Here is a 23,665-nt window from a genome sequence, read left to right as displayed (position 1 = left end):
CTCAGCGTGTTGAGAGCCTTTCATTTGTCCTTGCCTAATGCCTTAATTTGTCTTTTCAGCCAATTATCACAATGTCAATTTGATGCTGAGAGGCTCCACGTAGAAGCACAGGCAGGGCTGGCCAGTTCTTGGTGGCTTTGAACATTTTCTACTGAGGCCTGAGTCCTCGCCATCCTGAGAGGTGGTCCCTGTCAGGGTGCTCTGGCTTTCTGGGTCACTGCCGGGCTGGGGGCTTTACACCCACATCTCACCTGGTCTTCTGAGATGTGGGCATAGGGCACGGGGGTTTTGGGAGCCCCGGCTTCACGTTTCCTGATGTCCCTGCCCTCCTATTTGTGTCGAGGTCATCGGCTTAGCCTGTATCTTCAGTAGAAAGCCCGGTCTCTTTGCACCTCATCCCCCTCTTGGATGGGGCTGGGGGGAGCAATGTCTGGGTGACTTCCTCAGGCCTGTCTCCCAGCTCTTTTGTTCTCTTTTGCTCACGTACAAGCTGCTATGCAAACCCTCAGTTCAGGGTTTCATACTAATGACCACATTTCTCATACTGAAGGTCCTATTTTGTTGTTTTCCATATCTGCTGTCTTTTTTCACACTATTGGTTTTTACTTCCACTTTTACCTCTTTAATCACTTTATGCTTATTGTATGATCTCTTTTGATTTTTTCTGCTATTATTATTTTTAGTCCTCAAAGTGCCAGTGTGTCTGCTGCCATACTTCATGGTGTGAGCTCATCTTTGTCAGGAATCATTTCTTCCATGGAGCCCCTGCCCTGGGGTGGACGTTTTCCTTTCTTGGGGCCTGGGTCGTCTCTGTGTCCTAGAACAGACTGAGAGGCCCACGGTCTCCAGGGATGCTGCCCAGCCACCCAGAGGAGCCCCCTGCGGCCTAGAGTGGACGCCTGGTCACTCTCAGCCATTGGCCCAGGGCCTGGCTCTTGCTGAGTGGACAGCAAAGCCGGCCCGGCACTTGGGAGGGTGTCTCAGGGGTGCCCCTTTCTCTTGAGCAGGCGGGGGGTGGGGTGGGCACAGCCCCTCCCCTGACTGTCTCCACTGGGATCGGCTGGTCTTGCCCTCTGGGCGTTCCAGGTGGTCCCTTCACGGATGCGGTGGAGGGACCAGCCCTGAGCCCGGGAAGGAGTTTGCCAATGAGCAGTGCTGACCAGTGGTCACTGCAGCTAAAGGCCTGGGGCTGAATCCAGCCCTGGTACTAAAAGCCAGTGGTGTGGGTTGAATTGTTGAATTGTGTCCCCCCCAAAGGTATGTCTACATCCTCTCCCCCAATAACTGCGAGTGTGACCTTATATGGAAACAGGGTCTTAACAGATGTGACCAAGGTAAGTCAAGGCCGTGAGGGTGGGCCCCATCCAATGACTAGTGTCTTTGTAAACTTGGACACAGACACACAAGAAGGTGGCCATGTGACCAGAGGCAGAGATTGGGGTGAAGGAGCATCAAGGATGCTGGTGATACCAGCACCAGGACGGAGGCAGTAGGTCCCCCAGAGCCTGAGGAGGGAGTGCGGCCCTGCCCGTACCTTGATTGTGACTTCTGGCCTCCAGACTGTGAGAATAAATTTCCCTTGCTTTAGTCCCCGTCGTGTGGTCCTTTGTTGCAGCTGCCCTGGAACTTAACGCACTGGGGACCGCAGACAGGTGCTCTTCCCTCAGGGCCTCAGTTTCCCCATCTGGCCCTTTCTCACAGCGGTGACCGAGGTTCGGGAATAGCACTTGGAGCCGGATGCCTCCACGCACCTGGTGAATTTCTGGTTTCAGCCCCGGTGGTCCCGACCAACCTGGGTACCCCGCCTCCAGCCACCTAGACATCACGAGGCAGCTGGATGCTCTGTTCCTGGCCGCTGCTGCTGAGGCCCAGTCACCATTCTGGCTCTGATCGAATTAAGTCAGACTTAGTCACCCTTTAAGGGGCTGTGGCCTCGGCGTGTGGAGCTAAAAGGTGGTTTAGGCCTGCTGGGCACAGAGCTGGTTCCAGTGCCGCCAGAATTGCTGGCTGTGGGGCGTCTGCACCATCACTGGCACTTCCTGCAGCCCATCTAATGTGGGGCTTGGCTCCAGGGCACCTGAGAGGGACTCGAAGGCGGGATATGTTCGTGGCCTCCGTGGGGTCCCCGGCCCCCTGCAGTGTGAATCTCAGTGCACAGGGCAGCGTCCCCGTGGTGTGACCTTTGATTCCACAGTGATTCCATCCTGGTAAGCCTCTCTTGCTCCTGAGACCTCCAACCTCTTTACTTAAAGCCACCTGAAGGCAGGTGTAAAGCACATGCACTAAGGCCTTCACAGCCACACCTGTGCCCGTGTGTGTGACTGATCAGCCAAGCAGGCTCAGAAAACGGTGCATCTCAATTGGTACTGGGATGGTTCATTTTCGTTGTTTTTACTGTTCCCCTTTACAGATGAGGAAGCAGACAGCTGTGTGGACTGTCCTAGGTCCACAGCTGGTCAGGGCAGAGCCAGGGCCCCCCAGCTTCACCCCTACTTGGGCTGCCCCAAGGAGACCGGGCTGCTGCGCCAGGTGTCAGGACGCCTGTGTAGCACCTCCCCGTGGGTCAGCTGGCTCCCTCAGAGAAAGGGTGGCTGGCACCTTGGTGTCAGGGCAGCTGCGAAAACAAGACGAGGCCCTGGATGTGCTGGGAGGCTTGGTGGATATTGTGGGTGGAGTTTGCTGACAGCACGTGTGGATCGGGACAATGAACCTAACAATTTTTCTCTTGAAAAAGTCAGAAGTTCTGGCAATGCTGGGCCTCTGTTCTCGAAGGGCAGCCATCGGCTGGAGCTGAGAGGGACCCCTGCTTAGCCTGAGGATGGCAGGTGGCCCAGTCCCACCCCTGACACAGAGGTGCCATCCCTCATTTAAGTTTCCACCAGCCGGAGGCCGAGGTGTTTGGGAGTCTGGCAGTCACTCCTGGCTGGGGGCTCAGATGCTGAGACGAGATGGGGGCGGGGCACCCGTCCCCTAAGTCCCAGAACCACGATTGCTGCTGAGACAGAGCAGTGCAGGCTTTGCGTTTTCGTGCTGACTTATTGACAACTTTTTCTCTAATGGGGAATTCTGCCTCCAAATGCCATTTGACTCTCAGATGTAAATGGAATGAGATAAAGTGATGATCACTAAATGCTAACTTATTAGAAAAGAGCAGTCCTTTGACATCTGGTGAGTGAAATGGACTTCTTAAATGATGTAAAAGTTGGTTGATGGGAACAAATCAAGACAAATGTGCTCCTTTTGATTTGCCTCCGAGTGGGAAATTAAGTGACTCAAGTGGACCTTGTTTTTTTGTTTGTTTGTTTTAATTTATTTTTTATTTATTTTTGGCTGCATTGGGTCTTGTTGCTGCATGCGGGCTTTCTCTGGTTGTGGCGAGCAGGGGCTACTCTTCATTGCAGCACACAGGCTTCTCATTGCAGTGACATCTCCTGTTGCGGAACACGGGCTCTAGGCATGCAGGCTTCAGTAGTTGTGGCGCGTGGGCCCAGTAGTTGTGGCTCACAGTCTCTAGACTGAGGCTCAGTAGTCATGGCACATGGGCTTAGTTGCTCCACGGCATGTGGGATCTTCCCGGACCAGGGGTCGAACCTGTGTCCCCTGCATTGACAGGCGGATTCTTAACCACTGCACCACAGGGGAAGTCCCTCAAATGGACTTTGAATGCACCGACACCAGAACATACTAAATGTGGAAACACAAACTCAGAAGTCCTGCAGAGCTCTAATGTTTGGGGGGAGAGTGGGGAAGGTGTGCCTCTCCCTCCTCTGGGGATGCAGCCCTTTCTCCCCTGGGGGAGCTAGGGCAACAGAGGACCCGGCTGGGGTCCTCTGGAGATGTTTCATCCTCCAGATGGCTGGGCCATCTGGACATCTGGCCACAATGAGCGGGGTCTCCGATGGGAGACCAGAGTCCCGGAAGGCACACAGGGTTAGCCCAGGACGAGGGGCTGCAGGGGGTTACCAGGGAGAAAGGGAGGGAGGGAGCCTGTAAGGGTTGAGCCTGTCCACTGTCCTGGGGCCATCAGGACAAATTATCACAAACCTGGTGACTTACAGCAACAGAATTTCATTCTCTCATAGTCTGGAGGCCTGAAGTCCAAGATCAAGGTGTAGGCAGGGTCACACTCCCCTCTAAGGCTCTAGGGGAGGATCCTTCCTGCCTCTTCCAGCTTCTGGGGCTCCAGGTGTCCCTTGGCTGTGGCCATGTCACTCCAGTCTCTGCCTCCATCTTCATGTGCCTTCTCCTCTGTGTCTCTCTTCTTCTGTCTCTTGTAAGGTCACTGTCATTGGACTTAGGACCACCCTGATCCAGGAGGACTTCATCTCAAGATTTTTCACTTAATTATATCTGCAAAGACCCTGTTTCCAAATAAGGTCACATTCTGGGTTCTGGGTGGACATGAATTTTGGGGAGACACTCTTCAGCCCAGTATGGGCCCTTTAACACTCACAAACCAACAGTGACCACAGAGCTCCAAGGAGGAGGGCTTCCTGGAGGAGGTGGCAGGGCTCTGCTGCCCAGAGAGCTGACATATCTCCCCCTTGGGTTCAGGGACCAGTGTTCTGTGGGCAAGACCATCCAACACTAGCTGAGACCCTGGTGTTTGCCCAGCTCTGTACCAGGCCTAGAGCAAGGTTGAGATGGGCCCGGGACAGCTTCCCGACATCCAGGTGGGAAACAGGATGTGTGTGCAGTGGGAAGGCACTGGCTGGGAATTTGAGTATTACCTGTTCTGTCCCTAAGAGGACAGAGGGCTGGGAGCGATCAGCAGGTGAATGGATAAGTAAACTGTGGTCCATCCAGATGGTGGAGTATTATTCAGGGCTAAAAAGAAATGAGCTATTGAGCCATGAAAAGACTCTGAGGAAACTTTTTTTTTTAATGGCTCATTTAAAAGATATATATTTATTTATTCAGGTGTGCCGGGTCTTAGTTGCAGCATGCAGGATCTCTTAGTTGCGGCACGCAGGATCTTCGGTGCAGCACGTAGGATCTAGTTCCCTGGCCAGGGATCAAACCCGGGCCCCCTGCATTGGGAATTCCTTAAAAGCATATTACTAATTGAAAGAAGCCAGTTTGAAAAGGCTACATACTGTATACTTCCACTACATGACATTCTGGAAAAGGCAAAACTATGGAGACAGTAAAAGGATCAGTGGTTGTTAGGAGTTGGGAATAGGAAAGGATGAACAGGCAGAGCACAGAGGATTTTTAGGGCAGTGAAACTACCCTGTATGATACTATAATGATAGATACATGTCATTACACATTTGTGTAAACTCAAAGAATGTATAAGGCAGAGAACCAACCCTAACAGAAGCTACACACATCAGTTAATAATAATGTATCAATATTATCAATCACTGTAACATTAATATTAACAAAAGTATCACAAATGCAAGATTGAGGGCTTCCCTGGTTGGTGCAGTGGTTGAGAATCTGCCTGCTAATGCAGGGGACACGGTTTCGAGCCCTGGTCTGGGAAGATCCCACATGCTGCGGAGCAACTAAGCCCGTGAGCCACAACTACTGAGCCTGCGCATCTGGAGCCTGTGCTCTGCAACAAGAGAGGCCGCGATAGTGAAAGACCTGAGCACCGCGATGAAGAGTGGTCCCCGCTTGCCACAACTAGAGAAAGCCCTCGCACAGAAACGAAGACCCAACACACCAAAATTAATAATTAATAAACTCCTACCCCCAACATCTTCTTTAAAAAAAAAAAAAGATTGATAGTAAAGGGAATCCTGTGTAGAGGGAGAGGGAGAATATTGGAACTCTGTACTATTTGCTTTGTTTTCTGTAAACCTAAAATTGCCCTAAAATGTAAAGTCTATTAATTAAAAAAAAAAAAGATGACAAGGAGCCAGTTCCTGGGTTTCCGGCTGCAGCCAGGCCACAGCAAGCAGGGCATGGAAGTGTCAGTGGGAGCCCCCATCCCCAGGGTCTGTCCAGCACCCTGTCACCCAAGACCCCGGCCTCCCTGGAGCCCCTCCTAAAGGCCAAGCCATGTGTCCGTCACCCCCACCTTGGATCCAGAACCTGCAGCCCATCACTGCCCCAAGTGCCCCACATCATTCTGGCATCTGCTGGGTGGATGGCATTGTGGCCACTGGATTATTAAATTGCACTTGATTGGGGCACCTCCAGGCTGGCTCCAAGGTGTCCTCAAGGGCAGAGGAGGAGCGGAGGGCACCGTGGGGAGGTCAGCTTCAGCCCAGGCCACCGAGAGGCTCCAGGCACGGGCCGCCTATCCTGACTACATGATTGGCGGGGCCCGTGACCAAAAATCAGGAGAAAAGTCCATGAATGGTACTAATACAGAAAATGTTTTCCTTTCTTCTTCAGTCTCTGACGATTTGTCCTGGTCTTTTCATTGGTGATTTAATATTGTTCTAAGGGAGGAAAAATTTTAAGTTTAAATTATTAACATGAATTTTACCATTTGTCTCTGTATTGTGTGATGTCAGTTGTAAATGCAGCTGTAAGATGTTTCACTCTTCAGTGAAACCACCCAAACCGCATGATTCCTACTTCACGGTGAGTTCGCACATGTGTGTTTTGTTGTCACCAGGTTAGTGGAAACGCCGCCTAAGACTCAGGCAGCTGATTTCACCCTTGAATTCACACACTCTGCAACCCTCTGCTTCGGTGAGCAAGGTGGCACAGAGGAAAGGGGCCACGGTGCTTTCTCTTCCTTCTGCACCATCGTTTTGGTGTAACTGGGTGGCTCATGTGGGAAGAAACACGGGTGAGAAAGGCCGGGATGGGTCCCTGCCCACGTGTGCTCTCAGGACACCACTGTCTTTGTCCTGTTTAACTCACGTTCTGGTTCCAACAGAGGCGGCCCCTTGGCTGCCAGCTGCCTCCCCCACCCCACCCCACTTACTCAGTTGTAGACATAACATGCTCCCCCTGTGTTCTGGATTGAAAAGCATCCCCCCAAATTCATGTGACCTTATTTGGAAATCAGGCCTTTGCAGATGTAATTCGGGATCTCAAGATGAACTCATCCTGGGTTTAGGGGCATCCTTCTAAAAAGAGGATGCAGAAAGATACAGACCCGAGGAGGGGTCTGTGAAGGCAGAAGCAGGGGTTGGAGGGATGCAGCCACAAACCAAGGGATGCTAAGGACTGTCCCACCTCCAGAAGCTGGAAGAGGCCGGAAGCAGATTCTCCCCTAGAGCCTTAGGAGGCAGCGTGGCCCTGCCGGCACACTGATTGAAGACTTCTGGCCTCCAGACCGCGGGAGACCACACTTCTGTGGTCTTGTCACATGTGGCTGGCTCTTTTCCTTTTGTACATTCAGTCTCACCCCTAATGAGCTGACCCCAGACCCCTGGAAGGAGGCCCTGCTGACCAGCAGCTCCCCATGTTTGGAACCCTCACCCCCAGCCTTTGGGCATTTCCTATCCCTGCCCCTGTGGGTTCAGGGTGTTGCAGGTGGAACCAGCCGAAACCCACAAACCCAGTCAGGCCCACAGGGGAGGCTGGTCTATGCAGCCTACAGTCTGCATGGGGAGGGGGAGCTGTAGCTCTGTGGGTGCATCACCACCTCCCGGTCTCTCCCCCATTCGGACCCAAGCCCCCGGCGCTCAGCATCCCCAGGCTGGGTGTGTCATCTGTCTCTTGTCCTAACACTGCTCTCTCCTCATCCCTGGGCTCCAAACCTCAGGTCTCCCCCGGCACCTCCGTCTACCCCCTTGGCCAGGCAGCAAGGGAAGCCCATGGCCTTGGAGCCGGGAAGGGTTGGATGCCACTCTGCCACTTTCTCCCGGTGACCTCAGGAAAAGGGACAACCTCTGTGCATTGTGCTCAGGAGGGCAGTGCTTGCACGTTTGTCCCCCAAACACTCCGGGCTCAGGGCAGGCACTTGGCGAGTCTCTGCTGATCAATGATGCTGTCTGTAAACAGGCACCACCAGCCCCCACTCCATGTCTGCTAATTTTGGAAGCTCGTGCCTTCCTCCTCCCTCTGGAGGCCTTCACACCCGCCACTGAGTCAGTGCCGACAGCTGTACCCGACACCACATGGGCAGGATGGTCCTGGAAACGGCCGTGCACCCTGTGTGGACGGGCCTCAGCTGCTCTCTGCCTCACCCCCGCCCAGGCGGAGACTGAAGCCCCCAGAAGCAATGGCCTGAGGAGGTGGGGAGGACCAGTCCCCCTTATGGGGAGACTTTGGCAAGAGGGGGCTGCTGAGTCACCCCAAGAGGCCTCTCCAGGATGACCCAGGCCCTGCCAGAGCCCTTCCATTTGAGGGACAGCAGGGTGTCCTGAGCAGGCCCCAGTCTGGGTGCCCAGGCTTGCTCTGCACCCAGACAAGCCCCCGCCCTCTCCAAACCTGTCTCCCCACCTTCAGATGAAGAGCTGGGACCTGCAGAGCTCTGCTCTCCCGCCCCCAAGCGGCAGGCTGGGGAGGGGCCCACCTGTGCGGGCAGTGGGGCCAGGCCAGGAGGCATAGGCCCTCCTCCTGGGGGACTGGCCATGGCACTCTGCCGTCTTGACCCTCTGGACTCACTGACTCGAGGGCTCCACCTCCTTCGCTAGGCCTGGGTGGGGCCAGGCTCCCCCCACCCCCAGGTTTCTGCCCCTCTCCTATCTAAGCCAATCCGAGTGCGCAGGGCTGGCCTGCAGCCTCACCGGGGTGGTGCAACCAGCAAGTGAGGGAAGAGCCTTGGCAGGGGTGGGGGTAGGGCGTCCCAGTGACCCCCAGGGGTGCAGGTTTTCTCACCAGCGTGGATGCCAAGTCTCCTGGAGTGTCTTCCATCCAGATTCCTTGTCCTCCCTTCCCCTTTACCAGGGGCTGGCTCTCTGGTCCCCATTGTACCCAGAACCTCCAGGGTGCTCAGCACAGCAAGATGCCCACTAAGCCCTGGGGTGAAGCCCCCTGCACCCCACCTCCCAACCCGAAGGCAGGGAAGCCGCATCTTAACAAAACGCCCACTGAAGCCTGAGACCACGGCCAGGAGTGTCAGCCCAGCCTCTCCCAGGTCCCTAGGGGCTCAGCCCCCACCGAAGGCCCCATGCCTCCCGGGGAGCCCACCATGGCGCCTGCAGATGCTCACTCACCAGCATTCACACCTTCTGCAACCAGGAAGGACGTTGCCAGGGGACATGGTCTGGGAGTGCTGGTGTCTGAGGGACAAACAGCCAGCATGGAGCAGCCAGGGGGCTTCTTGGAGGAGGGGGCATTCAAGCTGACAGGTGGGGAAAGGGAGGTGGGTTGCGGCCAGGGCAAAGGCTCCGCGGTGGGAGGCAGCATGGAGCCTCCAAGGAGCAGAGGGAAGGCCAGTTTGGCGGGAGGATGGAGAGGGTTTCACAGCCCCCCAGGACCCGCCCCAGCTCCCGGGTGTTTCCAGGTGAACTGGAGTCAGCCTCTGTTGCTTTTGAATAATTACGGGGAGCCTCAGCCCTGGTGCCTGAGTACAGCAGGGGCAGAGTGGCTGGGGGGTGTTGTGCCCAGCAGCCACTGGCCTCCACCTCTGGAAAGGGGGATCACAAGCGACAGCAGAGCTACAGCGAGGGTGGGTTTCCCATGGGAGGGGTCCGGGAGTCATTCCTGGGGAGTCCCTCGGGCATTGTCCCGTTGCCATGGCTCCCGGCTGCCACTAATCCTCGCCCTCCTGTCTGGTGCTGGCGTGACCTCCGCAGAGTGTCTCAGGGCTTCACCTCACTTGATCTCCTGGGGCTCAGAACCAGGGCTCAGAGGCCAGGGGGCACCTGCCAGGAGCGGGGGCAACAGAGGAGGGGAAGGCAGCCTCAGGGTAGACTGTCCACCTCTCCAGGCATCTTTTCTCCTTTGGAATCAGAGCCCCCAGGGGGGCCCAGGTGAGACACCCCACAGATGTTACGGTGTAGGGGGCATCCCAGCCTGATGCTGGGCTGTAACTGACCAAGCACCTGCCCGCTCACAGGGCCATGTCCCCCCTGTGTGCCAGGCACTGACCCCTTCACATGATCCTGCACCCAGGACAGTGAGCCTTGGAGAGGCTCTCCCTGGCCTCCTGTCTCCACTGCTCTCTTTCCCATCACCCTGATCCTCTCCACTTATGACAGTCTAAAAGTACATCCATTAAATTATTTTTGGTTTATCACCCCTCTTTCTGCCAGCCTTGGAGCTCACAGAATACGGCCTTGTCTGTTTTGTCCGTAGCAGCATCTGCACCATCCTGCGCAGCCATGGCGCCTGGGCACGCAGGGAACTCTGTGTCTCCCACCTAAACACATCCAGAGGGTGTGTGTGAATTTGCTGAGTATGCGACAGGCCACATGCATGTGCCAGCCAAACAGGACATGCAGCCTAGCCCTGGCTTGCCACTTCGTCCCATCCAGAAGGCCTCCTGCACCAGTTACCTGGGACATCTGGACCTCAGCGTGGACCATCCTGCTGCAGCCGCTGTTCCCAGCAGGTCATCAGGAGAGACATCAGCTTCCTTGCGGGCCGCTGCACCTCCGTCTGCAGGCCAGGCTGGCAGCTGCCCATCTGATGGCCAGCAGGACTCCTCAGGCTTTGGACAGACTGGCAGGGACTACAGGGGAGGGCTGCACTCCGAGGGGGTGTTTTTCCACTCCCCAACTCCATTTCCCCTTGGCTGGGCTCCTGGCCTCATGTCCGTGGGGGTGGGGTCTGTGCAGCCTCCTCAGAGAGAGAGCTGGGGGACACAAGGGAGATAGCCTGGGGTGGGGGAAGGGAGGCTGGTGACTTCCTGAGCATGGGGGTTAGAGTGGCTGGGGAGGGGGTACTGTGTGCTCCAGGGAGCAGCCCAGCCTCCTCAAGGGGAGCCTGTGTGAAGAGAGGCACTGGCCTCCGGGCTGGGATCCTTAGATCTCTAGGTGCTTTTTCTTGATTAAATCATAAGCCATGTTCCTTGTAGAAAATGTAATATCACAGAAAACCATGAAGAAGAAAAGAAAGGGTCTAGGCGCACAGCCCTGCTGAGGGACCTGCCAGTACCTCCATATACAGGGGCAGCGTGACACTGTCCCCACCTGTCCACATGCAGCCCATGGCTGCCTGCATCCCCTTGGGTGAGGGTCCTGGTGTCTTGGGGGTCAAGCCATCACCTGAGAGCAGCTCATTTCATTCAACCAGAGCTGAGCTCCCCCAGATGGGGGCAGGGTAAGGGTGCTGGGGGCTGCATCCTGGTGAGGGAATGTCCAGACCCCCACCCAGCTCTCCCTGCCTGATGGAGCACAGGTGCTCAACACCGCTGATTAAAATCACTGGCTCTTAAGGTGCGGTCCCTGAAGCAGCAGCAGCAGCAGCAGCAGCACCTGGGAGCTTGGCAGAAATGAAGATTCTCAGGCCTGCCCACCTGTGGAGTCAGCACCCTGGGCGTGACAGGCAGACACCTGCGTTTGGATGCCTTCTTTTGGGTAACTCTGATGCCTGCTACGGGGACACCCCAGAGTGAGCCACCCAGCCAGCTGTGGCCATCTGCTTCCCCTTGGCCGTCGTCCTGACCCCCATCTCTCAGACACAGCCCCACTCTGTGCGTCAGAGTCAGCCTCCAGCGCTTCACCCCTAGTGAGGGCCCCTCCTCAATCCTCCTCAGACTTTCGGAAGGGCACTTTGAGCCCCCTCCAACCCCTTCTGGGGGCAGGACCCCCCAAGCTCCGGTCTGCGCCCGGAGCGGACAGAAGAGAATGTGGTGGCGGTGCCGCTGTCATCGGAATCGCCGCCGACGGGACGAGGGTTGCGGGTGAACTTCGGAGGCCCCAGGAAGAGCAAGGGACTGAGGATGGACTGGGCGTGGGGCCCCGCGGGGAGCCGAGTGCCTGCGGGGAGCCGAGTGCCCGCCCCCAGCCCCGCCCCGCGCCCCGCCCCAGGCACCCCCACCTCCCGCCGACGCTTGCCGCGCCCCGCCTCCCCGTCAGCACCCCGAGCCCCAGAGCGGAGCCCAGAGTCCTGAGCCAGCGCAGCGCGGGTGCTTGGCTCCCCGAGGGCCGAAGGGGCTGCCCCGCCCAGGTGAGTGCCGCGCGCCCCTGCCCCCAGCATCCCTGCCCGAGCCCCTTCCCTCCGCTCTCGCCAGGGTCCCTCACAGATCTCCGTTACCCTCTCCACGAGTCTCACGACCCTGCGCGCAGCCCTGCGCCGCCCTGGCACTCCTGGAGCTCTCCTGCCGCCGTCCTGAGTCCCTCCCCTCCCCTTCCGTCTGCTCCCCAGCCTCGGCCGCCATCCTCTCCCACTCCCTGGCTCCCCACCCTCGCCATCCTCCGGCCTCTGGACCCGATGTGCCACAGTCAGGGTAGAAACCTCAGGGAGACTGGGTCGACCTGCTCTGGCTCTGCCCACCGCGCCTCTCCTGGCCCGACCTCCCCACGGAGGGCGCCGCAGCGGGTCTCGCCCAGGGGCTGGCGAGGGTGCTCGGCGCAGCCAGGAGGGTTCGTGAGGAGGCTGTGGCTGGAGTGGGTGCGGAAAAAGCAGACCGCGGAGGGCGCAGGATCCGAGGGGGCCCCTGAGTGGGGGGTGCTGGCAGAGGGGAGGCGGTGGTCCATGAGCTATGGGAAGAGTGCAGGCAGTGTCAGGCCAGCTCCAGGGCCCTGCCTTGCAGAGCACAGGGTGCCTGGTCCCGGGGTTCCCGGTGTGCTTCACCCTGGACTGGGGAGTAGAGGGGTTGGGGCCCTGGCGGCTGGGGATGGAACCCTGGCGTGTCCAGGGCTTGGCACCTATGCTCTGGGGGCCACCCTCTCCAGAAGGGAGCATGCAGCCTGGAAGTTAACCTGTGTGCTATCTCCCCACCCAGGGTCCAGGTGGGGCCCTCACCTGCCCACTTGCCTTGTCCCTGCCCCTCCTGCCAGCCTGGGATTCTGGGGAGAAAGCAAGTGGGAGAGCCTCTGCTGCGCAAAGTGTGAGGCAGTTCTGGCTGCTGCTAAGCCTCTTTTGAAGAGAACAGGTTCCTGGGGACAGCAGCCACTTGAGGGGAGGTCAGGGAGCCTCCCGGGCAGACGTGGTCGCTGGCACCGATGACAATGACCTACCATTGGTTCCCAGTGAAATAGTGGCTGGGAGTTCTGAGAAAGTGTGCTGGGGGCAGAATGTGGCTTTGGAAACTTCTTGCAGGGCATGCAGACCCTGCAGAGACCCTGAGGAGGGGGCTCTACCAGCCTGGCCTCCCTGTTGCTGTGTGGAGCCCACCCTCACCCACCTCAGTTTCCCCCTCATGGGGAAGGGATACCCCAGACCAAGGCTGCCTTAAGGACAGATGGAGAGTGTTTCAGGGGAGGGACAGGAGTGGGGGTTGCCATCGGCTGCACCCATGATCCAGGCCCTCCCAGGGGAGGCAGGCCTGGGTAGGGGAACTTGGGTGGTGCTGAGGCCTGTCCTCTTAGCCACGACATTCCCCACCCATTTGCCCCCACCCTGCACAGGTGAGGCCCCAGGAACAGCAAGCCTCGGTCTCGGTGGCTTCCACAGCTGCCCCTGGGCTGCAGGGCCCACTCCTTCCTGCTGACCTCACACTGGGTGAGCCTAGAAGGGACTGGACCACGCTGATCCTCCCCCAGGGCATGGAACACTTGAGTACCGATGTCCCCTCCCAGGCCCCCCAGGGAGGCTCTGGCACATTCTCCACGGAGCTCAGGGCTCCTGGTGCTGGGGAGGAGGTTCTAGGCTGTTTGGGGCACATGAGCGGGAACGGCTATTGAGCGCTACTATGTGTCGGGCATCTCAGCAGCTATTGAGCGCCACTGTGTGCCTGGACTCATTTCCTCTGCTCAATGGCTTTGTAGGTGTCACCTATTACAGGGAGCCAGGGCTCAGAGATGTGGTGTGACTTACCTAAGACCCCTTGGCCAGTGTGTGGGGATGGGCTGGGGCAGGGGGTGGGCTCTATTCCCTGTGCCACAGCAGTGGGCAGGTGGTCCCTTCCTGGTCGGGGCCTCTGGGTCAGAAAGCCCCAGTGTTGGCCCGTGGTCGTTCCACAGCTACCCACCACCCCGAATCCCTTACCCGCAGAGGGGAAGGGCTGGAGGGATAAGTTCCCCACGAGCGTGTGATTTCTGTGACTAAGAAGATTGCTCTCTCTGAATGATGGCTCTTGCAGAATTATGTTCCAAGAGGCAGGAGCAGCAAAATCAACCTAATTTTGTTCTTCACTGCTCTGAACTTTAACTCAGGCGTTGGGGTATCTGGGGGGATGCAGGGGCCCGGCAGTCTGCTCAGCACCCTCTGGGTTCTGGGTAGTAGGGACACCTGGCCGCTTGCTGAAGACAAGGTGCTCATCTAATTTAGAATCAAACACACGTTCAGGTGCATCCGAGTTCCTTCTTCTCCACCCAGCCCCCAGAAAGCCTCCACTTTGGATATCTTTGGGGACAGGGTGAAGCCCCCAGGACTCTCCACCCTGATGCCCACACAATCCACCTGGCTGTCTCCAGACCAGCGTCCTTCTAGAATTCATTCCCCATTAGCACCTCAAGGGAGCTTTAAACATTATTTTACACTTAATTTCTGTGAGGGGGCCCCTCTGTGCCAGGACCTGGGGAACAGGGATCAACAGGTCAATTCCCACCCACAAGAGCAAGCCTTCAGGTATCCAGTCTCGGAGTGTCCGGGGTGTCCCTCCTGCCAACTGGGTGCCAGCCCCACCCTCCCCTGCCCCCTACCCACAGCACAGCCCAAGGGACCCCCAAGCTTTGTATTTTAAAAAATATTTTTATTATTTATTTAGGCCATGTCTCACGTCATGTAGGATCTTAGTTCCCCCAACCAGGGATCGAACCTGCACCACCTGCAGTGGAAGTGCAGAGTCTTAACCACGGGACCACCGGGCAAGTCCCCCCCACCCCCACCCGCCACCAGCTTTGTCTTGAAATGCGTCATCCCTTGGCAGCCTACCTTGGCCTTTTTTTTTAACAGAATTTTTGTCACGCACTTCATATCAGGTCATGATATACAGCAGGTATGCTCAGTACCTGGACCAGCAAATCCAGCAACACACAGAGAAAGGTCTCTTTCCCCTTCAGGCCAGCTGGAAGCCTCCTCCAGGTGGGGATTCCAAGGGTGACAGTGTTTCTCTCTCCCCCGGCTCCCCCAGGTCCCTGCCCCTCCGCTTACGGAACTTGTTGTCCTGAGGAACCTGTTGTCCTAACACGCACTGCCCTGGATTTCCGTCCAGCCAGCCCGTCTGCGTTCTTCAGGGTTTTCTCTTCGTCCTCTATGCTCTGTAGGTTGACTCTGACGCTGCTGCATTTTTTATTTATCCTGTTCGGGACAGGGTTTCCCTTTTGAGCAGGACTCTTGCCCTGAGTCAGTTCTGCAGGTGCCTCTGCACCCCCACCTCTGCACCTGCTCTGAGGGAGTCCTTCAGCCCCTCTTCCGATTCCCCCATTCTCTCTTCTTCTGTGTCCAGACTTTTATGGGGCTTTTTTTGGTCCAAATGATGATTTTTTTTCACACCCAAGAGTTGTAATTTTCAAAAATAGACACTTGTTCATTTTACTCCTTAGACAGAAGCCAAATTCATTTCAGAATATTTTTATCCATACCTAGAGGATTCTAAACATTTTTAAACATATCTTAAGCACACTTGTTCAGTCATTTACTTTTATTTCACCTGAAACGAATCCACTGATCCACCTTCTCACTGTTGATTTTCTGGGTCGTGTTTCCCAGTGTCTGTTAGCATCCGGGTGTGTCCGCCCATCGGGAGCAGAGGGTTTTTCCCTGTCTTTGTCAGAGTTGTTTATTCTGCCCCCTTGTCTACAAGGTTTCAGTTGCCTCCCCCAACCCTGGGGTCCCCAGTCTGGGCCTGGCGGCCGCTGGCAACACCCTCTATGCTAAGGTGACTTGGGGGCAGTGGGGGTCAGCTGACCCTGACTTGTCATTACGGCCCTTTCCAGTCCCGCTCAGGCCCTTGTCTGCGTCCCCTGGGGGCACTTAGACTCCCTGCTACCCCACATCCCCTGCCAGAGGTGTCAGCCCCCATCTTCCCTTCCTCTTCTCCTTCTCATCAATGGAGGTATTTATTTTCTCCTGAGCATCACAGTTTTTATGAACAATTTCAACATACAGAAAAGTACAAAAACAATATAATGGATACCCGTGTGCCCATCACCTTGACCTGCAGATGCCATTTCCCCATCTTTGCCTTGGCTCTTTCTCTACAGAAACGCTTCACCCCTGAAGCCTTCCCTCCATCCACCCTCCCCATATCGTTCCCCCGCCACACACACGCACATGTGCATTTCCTCCTGGCCAGTGGCTCAGGCTGTAATTCGTCTCTGCCTGTCGTGTGTTTGCTTGTTCATGGTGTGGGGTCCTCATATACCCCTTCCCGCTCGGTGCCCTCTGCCTGGGGCTTCAGACTTGCTATCCTTGGGCTGGGGGTGATGGACCCGCTCGAGAGCATGTGCATCTATGTCCCTGGTCGTCTCCTTGGCCCAGTGATATCCGTGCTGTGGCGGGTAGCTGTTGGGGGCAGGGAAACCAGCTCCTCTTGGCCATGCGGCTGGGGCTCTGCTGGGGTGATATGGACGTGGCTTACCAGTTGGACACTGGCAGAGCCTCTGCAGCCTGAGTTCTGGTTTTTCAGCCACACGGAAGGCCCAGCACCCTCCGATGGTTCCAGGAGGCAACCCAGAGTCCAGCTTTGGGGTCACCTAGGAGAGCGGGCCTGGCCGGTGTCACTGCATTTCTGGCTGGCCTGGGATTGCGGTGCCCAGCCGATGTTTCGGCCTCCTTACCCCTCCCCCACCCCCCTCCATCTGTCCTGCGAGTCCCCAGGGAGGTAACTCCCACCATCCTTAGTCCCTTATCTGCGAGTTGGGTGTATCAGTGCCACCCCCAGGACTCCACGAAGCCTCAGCGAGACGGTGCCAGCCACAGACTCGAGAGTGGCCATGGGTGAGCCGGGAAGGCGGGCATTGGGGTGGAGAGGGACGGTCAGGTCTCTGGGAGCCATCGTGGTATCGACAGACGGCGTCTGGGCTCACAGGGCCGCCTGCCTGTTGCCCCCACGGCAGCTGTCCTGCTGCTCCTTCCTCTCTGGGCTTGTTTTCCAAACAATTTGCTTAATGTGATTCCCGGCCCAGTTGAACATGAGTAATCATGTTTACCCGGCGCCATGGGGTAATCCTGAGCCTCCCGGGCCAGTGGGGCCGGGCACAGGGGAGACACCCTCCTGGTCAGTCGCTCCGTGTCCTTCATTATCTTGCAGTGGATGCGCCCGGCGCTCCCGCTCACCCTGCCCTGCCCGCGGCGGCCACGATGGAGCCTCTGTTCCCGGCCTCCCCACTGACCAGCTGGAATGCCTCCTCGGCAGCCACAGGCAGCGGCGGCGAGAATGGGACGCTGGCGGAGCTGGTGCCCTCCCCGGGCGCCCGGGCGGTGGTGGTGCCCGTGCTCTACCTGCTGGTGTGCACAGTGGGGCTGGGCGGCAATGCGCTGGTCATCTACGTGGTACTGCGCCACGCCAAGATGAAGACGGTCACCAACATCTACATCCTCAACCTGGCCGTGGCCGACGTGCTTCTCATGCTGGGGCTGCCCTTCGTGGCCACACAGAACGCCATCTCCTACTGGCCCTTCGGCCCCGTGCTCTGCCGCCTGGTCATGACGCTGGACGGCATCAATCAGTTCACCAGCATCTTCTGCCTGACTGTCATGAGCGTGGACCGCTACCTGGCCGTGGTCCACCCCATCCGCTCCGCCCGCTGGCGCCGCCCTCGGGTGGCCAAGCTGGCCAGTGCCGCGGTCTGGGCCTTCTCTCTGGTCATGTCACTGCCGCTGGTGGTGTTTGCGGACATCCAGGAGGGGTGGAACACCTGCAACCTCAGCTGGCCGGAGCCTGTGGGCCTGTGGGGCGCCATCTTCATCATCTACACGTCCGTGCTAGGCTTCTTTGGGCCGCTGCTGGTCATCTGCCTGTGCTACCTGCTCATCGTGGTGAAGCTGAAGGCGTCAGGAGTGCGCGTGGGCTCCACGCGGCGGCGCTCAGAGCGCAAGGTGACCCGCATGGTGGTGGTGGTGGTGCTGGTGTTCGTGGGCTGCTGGCTGCCCTTCTTCATCGTCAACATTGTCAACCTGGCCTTTGTGCTGCCCGAGGAGCCCGCCTCCGCCGGCGCCTACTTCTTTGTGGTCGTGCTGTCCTATGCCAACAGCTGCGCCAACCCCTTGCTCTACGGCTTCCTCTCTGACAACTTCCGCCAGAGCTTCCGGAAGGTTCTGTGCCTCCGCAAGAGCTATGGCACTGAGGACGCGGATGCCACGGAGCCGCGGCCGGGCCAGAGCAGCCGGCTGCAGGAGGCCATGCTGCCTGCACGCAGCTGCGAGGCCAACGGGCTCATGCAGACCAGCAAGCTATGAGCGCGGAGGCCACGGGAGGGGACCCCGGGAAAGGCCGTCCTGGGTGTGGAAGGGGGGCAGGTGAGGGTACAGGAACCCACTGCCTCCTCTTCTGCTTTCCTTCCCGGAGAAGGTGGGGAACTGGAGCAGAAGAGAAGAAATAGCCAGACAGCAGTGGGAGGAGCAGCCTCCCAAGGCAAATAGCAGACTGGAGAGGCCAGGCCAAGTGGGGCGTATACAGATGCCAGGCCCTGGAGGAATTCGGCTTCCTGTCCTCTCCACCCCCAAGCAATGCGCTCCTCCCACCCCCCAGGCCCGAAAACGGGTCCCAGAGAAGATGCCCTGGCAGCCTCGCTGGGAAAGGCCTTGGGGTCCCTGGTGCCTGGGCCGCTTTGCAAGGCTGGAAGGAGAAGAACCAGAATGTGGGCATCACTCACCCACAGGCCCCCATCTGAGACAGCCCTGCCCAGTGCCACCCCCAACCCGGTTGTCCTCAGTTGGCCCAGAGCAGGATGCCAACCCCAGGAGGGCGCAGGGAGCAGGCAGAGCCTTGCTGGGCAGGGGAAAGCCTGGGTCAGCGCTACCTGGGCCTCGGCACAGACCCCAGACAGAGGCCAAGCCCTGGAAACGAGATCACATAATGAGGGCGCTTGTGTTTGACAACCGCTCCCTGAATAAATTAGAGAATAAATGTTTGACTCTTTCCCAGAGCAAATATTGTCCCTGGAGCCAATTGAAGCCAGTGCAAATCAGAGCAAGTGGATCATACTCGGCTGGGCTGGGGATAGGCAAACACCCATGTGGAAGTGGCAGCGGGACACTTAGATGATAAGGCAGGGGAAAGGGTACACAAGCCAGCTAAAAGGAGCGACAGGGCTGGGGCTACCCCGGCTTGCCTCCTGGGGGTGGAAGGGTTAGGATTTGGCCCCGGAGGATGCAGGGGATGCATCTGATTCTTCCATGGCTGGTGGGTGCAGGGAGTGTGTGGCTCGTTTGGGGCCCCTGCCTCCGACCCTGGTCAAGTGGGAACGCAGCCGCCTCCTGAGCCCCAGGCTGAGTCTCTGCCACTCCTGGGCTCCATCTTGGGGGTGGGGGCCACAAAGCCTGGCATTGGAGTCACAGGAAGCTGGTGACTAAAGCCACCCCTGCCCGGCCCTAGGGGCACCAGCATCCCAGGGAGGGGTGGGTGCCTGGGAGAAACAGGTTCGTTCAATCAACCACTCCCCACCACCCCTGGGTTCGGATGCAAAGTGCATCCACTCAGAATAATTTTGTGGAGCAAGCAGATGGCTCAGAAATATCTGCCCAGGTCAATTTCTCCCAATTGATTTGGCATCTTGAGCTCCCTCCCCAGGGTAACACCAGCCAAGAGTGCCCGTGTGGGGACTGCAGACACCAGCAGCAACCTGACCAGTCCTGCCTGTGAGGGGTGTGAGTGTGTGTGCATGTGTGCCTGTGTGTGAGTGTGTGTGTATGTGCTTCTATGCATGCATGTGCCTGTGTGTATGAATGTGTGGGTGTATATGCGTGTGCATGTGTCTGCTTGTGAATGTGTGTGCCTGTGTGTGAGTGCATGTGTAGACATGTGTGTGCCTGTGTGTGTGCCCAGAGCCTGATGGACCCAGTAGGTGGAGGAGCTGATTCCAGGCAGCCCATGGACCCTGGGTCTGGGTGCGAGCTGGTGACCGGAACTGGCCAGGGTGGACAGTCCCTGAAGCCCCGGGCCAGGGTGGGACACCGAATGGGAGGAAGTGAGGACTAGGCACCCCTGAGAGCCTGTAGAGAAGCGGGGACAGGAGTGTTCCAGGAGAAACGTGAGCCCAGGGAGCCGTGGACATGGCATGGTGGGCCTGGGGATGCAGCCTGGCCTGGCCACTGCCCTCCGCACCCAGTACAGGCTGGGCACAGCTGCGGGGGCCACAGATCCACCACACTGCTTGCAGGTCCCGGGTCCACAGGCCCTGAGTGGGGCAGGGGGTGGGGAGAGCAAACGCCCTCCGGGGCTGACCTGCTTTACTGTCTCTCTCTCCGCATCAATGGGTTTTATTAGCCACTGGGCTCCAGTGGCTCCCAGAGTGGCCTTACTCAGGAAATCCGGCCCGCGGGGCAGGGTGAGGCCTCCTCTGGGATCGGGATGTGGGGGCTGTTTGCCAGGCAGGGGGGTGCAGGGTGGGAGGGGTGGGTGATGGAGGCACAGCCCCCACAGGCAGGGCCGGTATTGTAGCCCCACAGTGAGGGACACCAAGGCTGGCCCACCCTGAGGGCTGAGTGAGGGGTGTGCCGAGGAAGGGTCAAGAAGGGCCCACCCTCTTGGGCATTTTGGGACAGGAGGAGGGCAGACTATGGGTAGACACCAGGAAGAACTTCCCACAGGAATCTGGGGTCTGAGAGCTGGGACACCCTTTGGGGGTGTCAGGGAGGTGATTGATGTTGAGAATAGGGTCTTGGCTGGTCATCTGTTAGGGCCCCAGCAGAACCCTGGACTTCAAGGACTGGGTGGGCTGAGGACCTGGAGAGACTGCTGGGTCCATGACCCCCCTCCATCCTGGCTGATGGGGGATCCCAGCCCTACAGTGCTGCCTCCCCTCTGCTGCTGTCCTGTACAGACTGGCGCATGCCATCCTGGCTCCCGAGGGCTGGTCTGGCCACCATGAACCTGAAGTGTGTTTGCTGAATGAATAACTGAGTGATTGATGTGATAATTGATTGATAATTGAGTGATGGTGGCTCTGTCCAGTTGGGGTCCTTACCTTGAAGGTCCAGTGACTGTCCAGGAACCTGATTGGGGTCCCCATCTCTGTCCTTCCCTCCCCGAGCTCTCACCCCTCTCCAGGGCCCTTGCTCCTCCCTGTCCCAGGCCCACCCCCTCCCCACTCCCTCAGGCTGCATATCTGGACGTGGTGGTAACAACTATGCATTTGTCATATCCGCACTGATGGGTGTCTGGGGGCTCCATCTGCATGGGTCCCCACACTGGGGGCAGCAGGGTCTCTGCCTGAGCAAACCTCCCTCCTCTGGCCCCTGCCTCTGGGGAGGGGCGTTGAGGCCCTTTCTCAGCCACTCTCTTCTGTGACATCTGCACAGACAGCTGACCGTGGCTACAGGGTATAGGGCGCCGGGCCTGTGGGTGTAGGGGCCGGGGCGCCCCAGGAGGGGGAGGGGCATGGTCCTCCTGGTGCCATCCGCAGGGGCCGGCTCTCCAGATGGAGGAACCTGACCCCTGGGCAGTGGGGACTGGCCATGATTCCCTTCTGCTTCCACCCCGAGTGGCTCCCCGTGACCCCACTTGTCCCACCTTCCCCCCCGCCCCCCAGGAAACAGGTGTCCCCTCCACTTGGGCAGTTTGAAGAGGGTTTAATTAAAGGATGTTTTGCAGAGTGGTGGGCGGGTAGTTTTACCACCTGGCGGGTGGGGGATGGGGCTATCAGGACAAGGAGACCTATGGCCCTCCTGCAGCCAAAGGCAGCAGCCGTACTGGGGACGGAGTGCCCACCCTCTCCCATCCCCCTTCCCATACGCTGCCAGGCTCTCATTGCTGGGCACCTGAAAAGTGGCCTGGTCCGTAGGGGTCCGTGTTTTTGTGGTCATCAGGCCTGAGAGGGCGGCCCTAGGATGAGGGTCAGCTTCCAGAGTCCCCCGACCTCCCCCCACACTGGAGCCTGGGTCCCACCCTTCCTCCTAGCTGAGCCCCCAGGGGCCATGCTGAGGGATGCCTGGGACCAGGCAGTATCTGGAAGATGCTGATGCAAAGGGGAGGGGACCAAGGCTCCCATGAGCTGCGCTGCTGGGGTCTCCTCCTGACCCATGGCTGCGGCCTTCTCGGCCCTCTGGACAGTGGACCTGTCTGCCCATGTGTCCTCTGGAGCCACCCTGCTGGGGCCCACAAGGCCCTGCCCACGGGTTCCCTGAGGGACACAGATGATGGTGGTGATCAGGCAGCTTGGAAACAATATCTGGACGCAATGCCCTTGGTGGTCGATATAGAAGGAGCACTCCTTCCTTTACAGATGAATCTCCTCTCTCCTCTCAAGATTTCTCTGTCCATCTGGGGGCTCGTTAGAAGGCAGGAACCCCAGCCTTGCTCTCCCCAAGGCAGGAGCACTTCCTAGCATCATAAGTTTTGGCTTCAGGACTGATGTAGAACAATATTTTCTATTTTTACAAAATCAAACCTATCCCTCTTCTGCTTGGGAAATTCCTCCTTAAAAAAAAAAATGAGATGTCTTTCCCATCCAGAAATTAGCTAAATATTCCCATTTATTTTTTAGTTGTGGTACAATACACACTCCATAAAATGTGTATGGAGGGACCAACAACACTTTATAGGTTCATCATCGATAGATAACCTGGATGTTCCCACTTTTTGGCTGCTGTGAGTTGTGTGTGTCCCACATATTTTTAATGGTTGTATTGCTGACAACTTTTTACTTCACTGATATCTGCTTTAGTCCATGAGTGACACTTGAATGCAAACGACTCCTTTTTCCAACCCTGCTGGTACCTCAGGCTCTTGTCCCCTGGTTGACAGGCCTCTGGGGGTTCCTGTTGTCTGTCTGGTGGTCACTGCACTCATCACCATATCTTCCAAATCTGTTTCCATGTCCAAGAGAGCACACAGAACTGAGCTGGTTCCTGCCTACCCATTCCTCCAAGTGCCCTTCAACACTATTTTACAAAGTTAGAAAATGGGTTTTATACACCGATGTTCACCATAGCACAGCCCACAATAGCCAAACGGTGGGAACAACCTGAATGTTTATCAACAGGTGAACAGGCAAACCGTGGTCCGTCCGCACAGTGGGGCACCCCTCAGCCGTGGCAAGGGGTGAGGTGCCAGCACACACTACAACACGGACGGACACAAGAGGCCACAGAGTTTGTGATTCCACTTACACAAAATGTCCAGAAGTGGCAAATCCATAGACAGAAAGCAGGCGCTGGGGGCGGGGGTGGGAGTGCCTGCTTGTGGGATCGGGATTTCTGTGGGGTGATGAAAAGGTTCTGGAACCAGATAGAGATGTGGGTTGCATGACGTTGTGAATGTACTAAATGCCACTGTATTGTTCACTTTAAAATGGTAAATTTTATGGTGTATGAATTTCACCCAAGTTTTAAAAATGGGTGTTTTGTTGGAATTCCACCAAATGGATAAACTGATACGGGAAACTTGCTCCCGCAGGATCCATCTCTCAGGCTGCCCTGTATTCTAGTATTTTCCAGCTTTCTTCTCCTGCCGCAGGCCAGTCCTGATTCCACCGAGGCCCCACAGAGGGTGCCTAGAGGCTGCTGCTCTGATTGGGGCCATTTCCCTTCTCATCTCCTAAGTGGTCAGGGCAGCAGCCTGGGCACGCAGATTTCTGAGTCTCGGGCCGCTCAT

General features: G+C 57.5%; 1 protein-coding gene across 4 annotated transcripts; it reads left to right on the top strand.

The window, feature by feature from the left end:
- The first annotated feature begins 11,878 nt into the window (after positions 1-11,878).
- SSTR5 (somatostatin receptor 5) lies at positions 11,879-18,983 on the top strand. Of its 4 annotated transcripts, none has more exons than XM_067012002.1 (3): positions 11,879-11,970; positions 15,041-16,848; positions 17,162-18,983. In XM_067012002.1, the coding sequence occupies exons 2-3, from the start codon at positions 16,845-16,847 to the stop codon at positions 18,307-18,309; spliced, it is 1,152 nt and encodes a 383-aa protein (XP_066868103.1). In that variant the 5' UTR covers positions 11,879-11,970; positions 15,041-16,844; the 3' UTR covers positions 18,310-18,983. The 4 variants fall into 4 exon arrangements, with proteins under 4 accessions (XP_066868103.1, XP_066868102.1, XP_058894471.1 ...); XM_067012001.1 differs by having other exon boundaries at positions 11,881-11,970; positions 16,538-16,848; XM_067012004.1 differs by lacking the exon at positions 11,879-11,970 and adding an exon at positions 14,889-14,991 and having other exon boundaries at positions 16,538-16,848.
- Positions 18,984-23,665: the final 4,682 nt, after the last annotated feature.

This window comes from Kogia breviceps, chromosome 14, assembly GCF_026419965.1.
Source record: "Kogia breviceps isolate mKogBre1 chromosome 14, mKogBre1 haplotype 1, whole genome shotgun sequence".
Lineage (NCBI taxonomy): Eukaryota > Metazoa > Chordata > Mammalia > Artiodactyla > Physeteridae > Kogia > Kogia breviceps.
Note: the sequence above shows the minus strand (reverse complement) of the source record. Positions and strands in the feature narration are given on the sequence as shown.